Source organism: Ascaphus truei, chromosome 19 (genome assembly GCF_040206685.1).
Source record: "Ascaphus truei isolate aAscTru1 chromosome 19, aAscTru1.hap1, whole genome shotgun sequence".
Lineage (NCBI taxonomy): Eukaryota > Metazoa > Chordata > Amphibia > Anura > Ascaphidae > Ascaphus > Ascaphus truei.
The window spans coordinates 35676304-35688180 of record NC_134501.1 but is presented as its reverse complement, the minus strand read 5'-3'; the positions used below and the strand labels follow the sequence as shown (position 1 = coordinate 35688180).

At 44.6% G+C, this 11877-nt stretch overlaps 1 protein-coding gene across 6 annotated transcripts in view; it reads left to right on the top strand.

Moving 5' to 3' along the window:
* The window catches only part of TSNAXIP1 (translin associated factor X interacting protein 1), a 93669-nt gene that overhangs the window by 1521 nt on the left and 80271 nt on the right, over positions 1-11877 (top strand). For 3 of the 6 annotated variants that reach the window (XM_075577133.1, XM_075577136.1, XM_075577134.1), the window contains exons 2-4: positions 6905-6989; positions 7584-7696; positions 8766-8892. In XM_075577133.1, the coding sequence (XP_075433248.1) occupies positions 6905-6989; positions 7584-7696; positions 8766-8892 (325 nt within the window). Of the gene's footprint in view, positions 1-6901; positions 6990-7583; positions 7697-8765; positions 8893-11877 lie in introns of all 6 variants that reach the window. The other 3 variants (XM_075577132.1, XM_075577135.1, XM_075577137.1) reach the window with 1 other exon arrangement.

Sequence of the window (11877 nt, the reverse complement as noted above, 5' to 3'; positions counted from 1 at the left end):
ACTGTCATGATAATATCATGAGATATTATGTATTTTAATCCATCTGGTGCTTAAGGGGTTAATGAAGGTACAAGTTGGGTTTACAAATACATTGTATTGGCTTTGTAACTGGTCAGGACTTTTCATGGGTCTGCTCTGGGCATCAAAGAAACTTAGTTGGGGGGCCTATCTTGTATGGCCCACTAAATGTACCAGATGGGTGGTATGGAGCTGATAGTCTCGAGATACTGTTTTGCTAGAGATCGGAATAAAATATGGCTCTCCTGACAACTTTATAAACATGATCCTTTTAGGGCTACCTTCAAAGCATTCTCTGGAGGGTTCTGCAAGTTTCAGGGGGTGTGGCTAAGAAAGTATTCAACCCAAGAGTGACGTAATTAAAAATGAGAATTTCATGTGAAGTCATCTCCTCTGCATAACAGGTACATATTTGTATCTGTGACAAGAATACAAATCAAACCATACCACACACTACATAGGTAAGAGGTGTCAAGGACAGATATCCATTTGTTGCTCAAATTTAGGATTAAGACGGTCATATTTAGCCTCGTTGCATCCACCTTGAACGCCTGAATCTATTGATGCAACTCACGTGTGTCGTAAGTATTATAGAAGTGCAGTTATTAGTGCGTTTAGATATTGAGGAGAAGTTTAAACGTAGTTTTTGTAGAGTTTTTTTCTCTGTCGTAAAACTGTCAATCTAACAGCTGATGTATGCTGTGGGTGGTTTTATGTTGTTTCCATGGGGAAAGAATGTACTTAAGACTGAAACGGCTAAGGACTGAGCGGTTTTCAATCAGGTTTGTTGTTCGTTAGAATATAGTCAATTTGATTCTTAATTCCATTGGATCCATTTTCTATTTGGATTCTTATTGAAGAATAAATTCATAATGTAGAAGTTTTGACATTCTACCAATCTGTCCTCGCAATCATTCTTGTAACCGTACTGATGTGTCGTCTTTGTGCTGGACACCATTCTTTGCATTGAAATTTCCCACAATGATCTTGAGGCGACAATTTTCCTTAAGTTGGTAATTTCATGGTACAAGTCTTCCACTTCATTGTCTGCGTGAATTGATGTTTGAGCATATACTTGGGTAATTTGAAGCCTGTATCTCTTTGTCAACTGAATGTTGATTCTGGCTTTTCATTTCCGATCAACGTTCATATTCCACTTTGTTGTTTCTCCATCTCTTGTTAACAATGAAGCCTTCTCCTCCACTGATTCTTCCATTATCTGTACCTCTGTAATTATTTATTTATTTATAAAATATTTTACCAGGAAGTAATACATTGAGAGTTGCCTCTCGTTTTCAAGTATGTCCTGGGCACAGGGTTAAGACAAATAATACATGTTTACAATTACAGTTACTTAATGAGCAGGGTATACATTATATACAAGATATTGCATGCACAGTTAAAGATAATTTGTATTATGGGCGTATGAAACAGTTACAGACCAGATTAAAATGTGTGACAGTCTTAGGCCGAGTCCACGGTCCCTGCTGGCGTGCTGAGGCGCGCTGAGGCGCAGGGAAAACGGGTGCTTTCCCTGGCCTTGCGGTTGCTTACCGCAAGCGCTCTCAGCAGCCGTCAGGGGGCGGTCCGGGGGCGGTCCGGGGGCGGTCCGGGGGCGGGCGCGTCACTGGCCGGGGGCGGGCCAGTGACGTCACGGAGCTGGTTCGCCCTCATTGGGCGAACCGCTCACGTGACCGGCCTGTCTCGCCGGCAAGCGGGGGAATTTTAAATTCCCCCAAGACCTGCGCTTCCGCAAGCGCGCGTAAGCGCAGGTGAGCCCCTACTAAAGCCGCTCTAATTGCGGCTGTAGGGGCTCAGTGCTGAGCGGGAGCGCGCCTCAGCGCGCTTCCGCCAGCAAGCACGTAACATGGCCGAGGCCTTAGATTTGAAAGAACTTAGACTGGTGGTGGATGTAAGTCTCTGGTAGGTTGTTCCAGTTTTGAGGTGCACGGTAAGAGAAGGAGGAGCGGCCGGATACTTTGTTGAGCCTTGGGACCATGAACAGTCTTTTGGAGTCTGATCTCAGGTGATAGGTGCTGCATGTGGTAGGGGTGAGGAGCTTGTTCAGGTAGCTGGGTAGCTTGCCCATAAAGAATTTGAAGGCAAGACAGGAAAGGTGAACTTTGCGCCTAGACTCGAGTGATGACCTAGTTCTTTGAGCATTTCGCAGTGATGTGTGTTATAGTTGCATTGGAGAACAAAACGACAAATTGAGTTGTAGAGGGTGTTAAGTTTGCTCAGGTGGGTTTGAGGTGCCGAGTCATATACTATGTCTCCATAGTCAATAATTGGCATTAGCATCTGCTGTGCGATACGTTTTCTGACCAGGAAACTTAGGGAGGATTTGTTCCTGTAAAGTACCCCTTGTTTGGCATAGGTCTTGGTTGTCAGGGTATCAATGTGCATCCCGAATGTTAAGTGGGAGTCAAACCATATGCTCAGGTATTTCAAACTAGTAACAGGAGTTAGGGTGGTGTTAGTGTTGGTTCTAATCTGGAGCTCAGTCGCTGGAAGCTTTAAAAATGTAGTCTTGGTCCCAAACACCATTGTTACAGTCTTGTCAGTGTTTAAAAACAGTTTGTTTTGGGAAATCCAGTTTTCGAGTCTGAAAAAGTCAGACTGAAGTATGTGTTGAAGGTCAGAGAGGCTATGGCTGTGTGCATATAGGATTGTGTCATCTGCATACATGTGTATTGAGGCTTACTGACAGAATAGAATAGGTGTCCACTTTTGAGCTCAATGAGGCCTTCGTCCTTTCTTCTTATTTCACTAAAGCTAACAATATCCCGTTTCATCTTTTCAAGTTCCCCTTCCAGTTCCTGCAGTGCTGCTGCACTGGAGAGAGTCCGGCAGGTGTAGGTAGCCAGATTGAGGTTTGAATGACGTTTGTTTAACCTTCAGGGATTCTTTGCACTCTTTGCCTTCATGTCTTTCTCCTGAGCGCTGTCACTCACAGGGACAATCCAGCCTCCGCAGAATGAGGGTCATTGCTTTACGGTGGGTTCTTTATTTGGGGAATGAGGGCTTACTTGCCATACTGGCCTCATTTGCATGTTGGCAAGTTCCTTTCCCACTTTAGCTGGGTATATTGTTCAAGCTTTCTTAGTATGGTTAAACCTGCCGGCACAAGTGCCACTAACATCTTCCTGAGCACCCATTGGCACCTTCCCGCCGCTTTGAGGCAGTAAGATAAGGATATTAGAGAATGATATATATCTATTCGATATACAAACATATATATATATATATATATATATATATATATAAAATATATATATCATATTTTTGGTATGCTTATCCGTTTGTTATTTTTGTACAGTACCTAGAAGGTACTCTGATAGCTGCACTCTCTCCTGTAGTCTGGTTTATACCATTTAAGTGTTCCCCCAATCCCTTGACATTGAAATATATAACAATCGCAGTTCTTCTCCTTTTGCTTTCAGGGGTTTGTTTTTGCATGCAACATTTATGTCATGTCTTTTAAAGACTGTTTGGTCATTTTAGAAACTGGGTAAATTGTAGTCTTGGTGTTGGCATTGGGTATTGTGTATTGGGTATTGTATATTTTGTAGTATTTATCATGAATGTTTTCGCAGTAAAGCTTCAGATTCTACATTTGCAAATGTAATCATGAAACCACCATTAACGTTTACAGTGCCCTTGTAAGTAACTGGTATGGCATGGGGCCTGACACTCCGGAAGCCCCCTATAATGTGCTCGTTACCTCATAAGTACTTCCTCGTTATCTAGGGGGTGATTGGGCTGACCAGTCCTATGGGGCGGCCAGCCAAATGGCAACGGAAGTGGCTCTGCCTCCATTTCCTTTTGTGGCACCCGGGCGCCAGTCACATGTGATCCCTCCTGCAGGGAAGTGCCAACGGCCCAGTGGTTACATTGGAAGAGTTGTGTTGTATCGCTGAGGTTTTTTTCTATATTGCTCCTAGGGCAGCCAAATGGCTACACACTAATTAAGCCAAACTGCCATTTGAATGCTTTTATGCCAGGTAGTAACTGTGTGTGATTTTAATATAATCAATAACATAACCAAGCTAAATAATACCAATAAATGAACTTCATGGTTTTCCTACAGGTGTGCTGCCATGTTCAATGTTCTGCGTCTCTCTGCTGTCACGTGTTGAGCTGTCATGTATGTGTCTGCCATGTTCAATGTTCTGCGTCTCTCTGCTGTCACGTGTTGAGCTGGCATGTATGTGTCTGCTTGTGACAGGGACCATGTGGTAGCAGCAGGAGTTTGAACAGTTTTAATATAACATTTTAGTGTACGAGTGAAGAGTATATCCTGCTTGAATTTAGTTACATTTTGGCCCATGTTTAGTAAACAGTCTTGTGCATTAACCCACTCATCTCGGTAAATAAGGGCTTGGGTCTTTCCTGTCACCTATGAAGAGCTTAATGTAATGTGAATCTTTTACCATTAACATTAAAGACGCAGCCATGGCAGGTCCCCATTCTACTACTGTTTTTTTTAAAAACTTTAATATGTTTAAATGGAAAAAAACAAATATATATATATATATCAAACAAAAAGAACGAAGTAGCGCCTCTAATACAGCCTATACAAAACTGTGATTAATGAAAACCAACTATGAAAGCATCCAATGGGGTGGCATACAGTATGTGGGTAAATTAAATCCAAACCAGTATTAACCAAGGGTAATAGGTTCTATAACGTATTTAAAATGTTCAATAACAAAGACCTAATACTTTAATATATAAAAAATACTAAATAACCATAACATATAAAAAGTATATAATAAAAAATCTAAAAATTGTAATAAAAAATATATAAAAATGAATGAAAAACCTAAAAAACCTCAGAAAGCACAAAGTCCAGTTCCAGAACAAAGCATCCAGATATATGGCAGCCCGTTTCAAAAGGGTCACTACTCCCTGTTGATACCTATGAAAAAAGAAAAGAAAAGAAACAGGCGCACACCTAGTGCATTAAAGTATAACAAATAGTTTATAGAACAATAACAACAGTCAAATGCCCACTCACAAAAGTACAGGGTTTAAAAGCAGGTATGAGATAGGCTCTCATAAGCCAGTACTGCCGTCTGGTATCAGCAATGGAGTCCTCTCCTTTCTGCTCAGACCATTGCTGATACCAGACGGCAGTACTGGCTTATATATATATATCCCAGAATCCCTTGGTGCAGTGAAAGCACTGTATGCTAGATGATAATGGTGAAAGGCAGGGTTGCTGACCTGTGAATGTGCTCACAAGTGATATTCTTTATTGGAGATGGAGATATAGATCTATATCTCCAATAAAGAATATCACTTGTGAGCACATTCACAGGTCTGCACCCCTGCCTTTCACCATTATCATCTAGCATACATTGCTTCCACTGCACCAAGGGATTCTGGGAAATGACGTGTTACCTTTTGCCCGAAATCCATTTTTACATGTAACCCTTATAAGCAAATGCTCTGCTGTTCACACATCTTTTAAGCACAGCATGGGATTAGATGCAAAGCCAGTCAAACCACTCACAGACAGCTGTTTTGACCTTGTGCGTCTCAACAGTGTGAGGCTGGCTTTTTTTTATTTTTATTTTTTTTTATAATTTTTTTTTTTTTTTAAAGAACAGACCTTTTTGGGGTGTAGTCTGGCTTCGAGGAAAAAGTTGCTATGCGGGAAGCTGTTCCCAGTAAAGCTGCTGTAGGAATTTCTTATTACACAGAATGGAAAAATCAAAATCCTCATAGGCGCTTGTGTAAAAAAAAAAAAAAAGACTCTGCGTAGTATTAATAACTTGTTGATTTATATTATAGAACAATGTGATGCTGACGTGTAAGTCCAGCCCGTTCTGTAAATCCTGTAAAACAGTGGTTGTGAAAGTTTTTCCCTTATCTTTCCGGTGAGAAATCACATTTCAGGGCGAACATTTTGTGACTTTAACTCCGGGGCTAAATAAAGGAAAATAAGCTGACATACGTATTAATGTTAAAATCACCTGCAGCTGGCCAAAAAAACAACGTTTTCTAAAGAATTTAACAAGTTAATTGGCATCCTTTAAACAAATATAACCACGCCAAATGTAAATATTGGATGACGGTCTTGTGTGACTGAAAGAGCTCAGTTTTTATGTTCTGGGTACTTGCCTTATATGTGTTGTGCACAGACTGTATACACATCCAGTCAGCACCCACTGGTATAATGTTGCATTTTCTGCTGTGCATAACTGTTGTATTTTTATTGCGAGCTGAAGGACTAGCTCATTGGTAATGTCACTTTATCTCCCTGTGCCTCGGGCACCAAAATGAAATCACTACAGGGCACGGGCTCCCGCACAGGAGTCTTTCCGTGGCCTAAGGAAAGTGGTATGTCACCGGGAGGCGATGTCACTGCTTGCTATTGGCAGACCCCACCGCCATATGGAATTTGTAGCGTGAAATTGCCAAACGGAAACAAGATGCAGAAATTCTGGACATAGGGTCTCCCTGGAGCTGCAAGTAACACAAATCCGCTACAAGGGACCACCCAAAATATAATGGGGTGAAAGAAATGGTCTTGAATTTCATGGGGGGATAGCTTCTTTAATAGCTTTGCAAAGTAAGGCCCAGAAAAGTGTGCCACCCAATATCACAGAATATTTGCAGCCATATCTACTAAGCAGCTGTCAGCATAAAATACAGTATCTTGAACGCAATAGGCTGCTGGGCGTCTCCCAGCGCTGGTAGGTATCTTATGGCAGAATGCTGCTTGGTGAATATGGGGTTCTAGTATCTTCCACAACCTGTTGTCACAGACCTTATGGCATCGAGAGTGTGGAAATGTGAAAACGTGGCATTTCAGATGGTAATTTTCCTGCCGTCTCTGGAGTTTCTCATACCGGTGACATGTTATTCTGTTCAGCAGGTCATCCCTTCATCTCTCCGTCCCGATAATTGATCAAAGTACCAATGCCAACATGAGGGCCGTCTTCCATCACAAGGGCAACCCAGTGAGTACATTCCCTACTGCACACAGCACCGGGACTGATCAGTGTGTGTGAGGATCACAGACAAGTCCCTATGTTGTCGCATGTTGAGTGCATTGCATAGAATGTAGCACTGAGGCATCGCTACGTTTCTAGTTCAGCTTCTCAAAGGGAAACCTGGTAGACTACAACTCAGGACAACAATCTTGCATAAGCAGACGGGAAATGCCTAGATATAGTGGGCCTGTGAGATGCATGTTCACAAAGGCCCCTTGCGTACCATAACCTTCCTCTTTCTATCATGAACTTTAATTGTGGTCTAATGTCGCTTGTGTGAGCCATTGCTGGGTAGTGATTGAGCTATGCTTTGATAGTTATGTAATTAACACTGGGATTTAGTAAACGCCTGTATCGCACCCTGATCCCACGTTCACTGTCATTGACATGAATGGCAGTTATTGCCGGATCGGGGTGGGGGGTGCGAAAACCCGAGTCGGTGCTTAGTAAATCTCCCCTGTAGTGTCTTGATTGGGACTGCCTCTTTAAGAGAACCCAAGAAGTATGCTTGAAAGAATGTAATGGTTCAAATGAAAACTGACCCACTGATTCTTTCTTTAGCCCCTTGGCGAGTCCTGGCCTGGTCACGTGTCCACCTGGCCCGCATATGGAGCAGGGCAAACCATCTTGCAGAAGCGCAAACCCTGCACAGCTCCCGTCCTAAAGTATTACAGGTGAGGGTGATGCTGCGAAATGCAATGGATGCTACTTGGGGGGAAATGTGTTTTTGCAGGTTGGACCAACATCAACATTCTGCATCAGTGTTCCATATACATAAGCTTCCAATACCAATATATCCAAAGCTAAAGAACTGACTGCTGTGATCTCAGTCGAATGTTGCTATTAATTAGTCTTTATGTACCTGAGGGCCTTAGACCTTCCGGCATTGTGAGCATATCACTTGTGTAGTGATCACATGGAGTTCCAGCCCCTAGTGTTGGGAATGGCAGATGAAGTCCTCTACTGCCGTCACATGTGCAGATTGTAGCAAACCTCAGGTTTATGTTAGATCTCTTAATTGCCCGTCTCAGTGCTTGAATGGCTGGGACACCAGATTTACTCGGCCAGTCTGGCAAGCTTCAATCATGTGGTGGCTTGAGTAGGGATCACGTGGTTGCAAAGTCACAGTGGTGATGTGCAGAAGAAGTCTCGTCTTCCAATTAGATTTACTAATTACCGAACCGAACGCGATCTCCCCTTGAAAACAGGCAAAAAAAGTGATCGTTTTCATTGGCTGTCACAAGGCCTGCCAGAGTGTCACCCATGTGATATGCATAAGGGCACATGAGTAGTTAACCCTTTTGATGGCCCTGTTGATGTCAGAAGGTCTAGCACACTGGTGGCCCTATAGGACATCAAGATCTTATTGCTTGTGTCTAGGGAAATTTATGGGACCAGGTCAACACCTGGAGAGTCAGATCCCCTATGACCTATTGCAGGAGTTGCCAACTCCAGTCCTCAAGGTCCACCAACAGGTTAGGTTTTAAGAATATACCTGCCTCAGCACAGGTGACTCAGTCAATGACTGAGCCACTGATTGAGCCATCTGTGCTAAAGTAGGGATATCCTTAAAACCAGACCTGGTGGTGGCTCTTGAGGACTAGAGTTGGCCACCCCTGACCTAGTGGCTGTGTCATGGAGCACTCAAAGGGTTAATCAGTGCATAAAACAATAAGTAATGGATGGGGAAATAGGTAGAACAGCTTGAGTACTGTATCCATTACTGCCATTCACACGTTGCAGGACGGCCGATTACAATGCCAATGTGGTGTCCAAGCCGCGGTACCTGGAACAGCTGGAGTCCTACCTGAGGAAGGAGCTTCAGTCTCTTGAACTGACCAAAGTGAATGCCCAAGAACTGAAGCTACAGGTCAGTTTGCTGGGACCAAAGCATTTTGCTCGGGGCTAAACGGATTTATTTAATGTTATTAATAATAATAAAAAATAATTATTTTTCATGTGAGTGCTTCACTATTACAGTGTAGTAGGCAGTACGCCGCACAGGAATTTTTGCAGACACCAATCCCTGCCCAGATGAACTGAAACATCTGTTATTGGTGCTTGTGGCTCAGGGAGATAAAGTGACTTGCCCAAGGTCTCAAGGAGCGGACACCGGGGATTGAGCCGGGGTCTCACTGAGCCGCTCCTTCTCGTTTGTTTAGTTCCTCAGCAATTTAGGGACGGAGCATTGCAAGCACCTCTGGCACTCAAAGGGGTTAAAGAGGAACAAAAATATGAAATGCAGTGTAGTTGTGGTCAGTGGTGCTTTTGTAGGGTAAAGGCGGGCAATACCTTAAGCCAAGGGTGCGCAAACTGTGGGGCTGGGGGTGCGAGATTTTCTGGGGGTGGGTTGCGGCGGTTACAGAGGTCCCGTACTCTCCCCCAAGGCATTTAAATTAAATGCCGGGGGACCGCGCTAAGCATCAGCAACTTCTCCTACCTAGTCTTTGGCGACACGTCGCCATGGTAACCAGGCATCGAATGACGTCACGGGACATCGCGTTTCCATGGCAACATGACTTCACAATGTCAAATGACATTGCGACGTCACGTTTCCATGGCAACGTGCCGCCGTGCGATGACCTGTTTGCGATGTCTGCACCGTCATTTAACGCTGAGATTCCAAAGGAGCTGGAGGGCGGCAGAAAGGAGGCGGCTGACTCAGGTAAGTGCATTGTAAGGAACCTCAACCCTCTCTAATAGCGCATCCGAGATCAGATGCATTGTAAGGAACCTCAACCCTCTCTAATAGCCCCATAGCATAAAACTGTGTATTTAATATTGGGAAGGGAAGGGGGGGGGGGGGAAAGAAACACACACAAGATTAAAATGATAATTAGGCAATTTGTGATAATATCACCACCATCCGGTATCTGTGCTGCAAACGTCCGCACTTGTGGGCTCCCTCAGGGCTGCGTGAAGTGATCGCAGCTCACCGGATGCCAGGGGTGTTGTTTGCCGAGTAAAATTAGTCCACCGGAGTCCAGACAATCGCCTCTCCACTTCGAATGGCCGCCGTATGAATCCCACGCTGGATGTGGCCTCGTGCGCAGCGTCGTAATGACGTAATCGCGTGACCTGACGCGTTTCGTCACCACTGGGCGACTTTCTCAAAGGGCTGAACTTATATATATATATACTATATATACTATATACTATATATACACACACATTGTGTGCTCATTTGCATGTCATTTCCCAGAATCCCTTACTGCAGTGGGAACACTGTATGCTAGGTGATAATAGTTGAAAGGCAGGGTTGCAGACCTGTCTCAGACATGTGAATGTGCTCACAAGTGATATTCTTTATTGGCTATATGCTAATGGTGGTGGTTTTCCGTCGCCTTTTTCACCCATCATAACTTAATAAATATATATAAGTTGGATTCCGTCTGTTTGTTTGTTTTGTATGTCCGAAGCATCGAAATCTTAGAAACGGCACCATGGAGCAAAACAAAACTTTCACAGGTCATTCTGCTGCGGATTTGGCAGCGAGGGGACATACCACAGCAGTGCGGGGAGATGTGCCGCAAGCAGGGGGGGAGGGGCCGTGACATGTTTCGGCAGCGGGGGGAGACACACACACACAGACAGAGACAAATCTCACCCCGCACTACATCCAGCAGCATGGGGGCGGGGAGAGGGGGGGGCCGGGGAGATGTACCGCCTGGGGGAAGGGGGGCGCCGAGGAGATGTGCCGACAGCGGGGGGGACGGGGACGGGGACATGTATTCAATATTATATTCCCCAGGCGAAGCCGGGTACAAAAGCTAGTGTATATATATATATATGTGTGTGTGTATTTGTCGCGCTTGCCCTGGTCACGTGCGTGGTTCAGCCAATGAGGGCCCCCCACGCATTCAACTAGCTGGCCAAGAATCGCCCGACCGCCGTGACGTCAGGCGCTCGAGCGCCAGCGAGTGCACTCCCACAAACGGGTAGCTTAATTACCCTTTTAAGCCTGGTTGACTCTGATTCTGGTAATGGTGAATGCAGTTTCACTATTCTCTTGTGGGATCCAAGCTTTTTTTGGGTGGATGTTGTTTTACTTCTGATGTCTCCTCCTCTTCAACAAACTTTATAACAAAAAAGAGTCCAGGACAATATTCTCCTGAATCCTTCAAAACGATCAGAGTTCATTTCTGTTCTCTTTTAGGAGATAAGGTTAGGGCTCAAATGATGGAGAAAGTTTTAGTGATGTTTTGTGTTTTAATAACCTTGATAGACTTTCACATGAATTACAAACATCAGGCAGAACGAGGGTGTTAAATTCTGGTCGGAGCCAACAGGGAACAACACAATGCACAAATACGGTAACAACTCACTAGAAAAGAGGGTCAAAGGGGACTGCTTGCTCGTTGGTTGCAGGGCACTGCCAAAGCGAGCTTACCCTGGATGCCTCCTCGTTCCGTCCGTCACAGAGTATTCCAGTACTAGGGCTCACACCCTCTTAATCTACAGTTCACCCATCCAGTTGGCCTGTAGTCACAGAGACCGACCATGAACAGCTGTGGAGCCCTGATGGGCATAAGCTTGTATAGTTTCCTGGCCTCCATCTGAACATATGGAGAACTGGGTGCCAACCAATCAGCGGAGACCTTTGCTGAGCTAAGCAGGAGCTGGTGGCTTGCTCGGGATGGACCAATCAGGGATGTGGGTGGTGCCAGTGCCTAAGGACTACCCTTAGGGGCAGGGCTTGTGAGTGCGAGAAAATTGGTACTGATCAATGGGAAACGGGGCTAAAACCCAAACCCCGATTTCAGCTCCATACCTTCTGCAGAGGTAGACACCGCTTTTGGAGTCTGGATCTCCCCAACAGGAGGGCTTGTCCTTCCCCACCTCGCCATTGTCCATA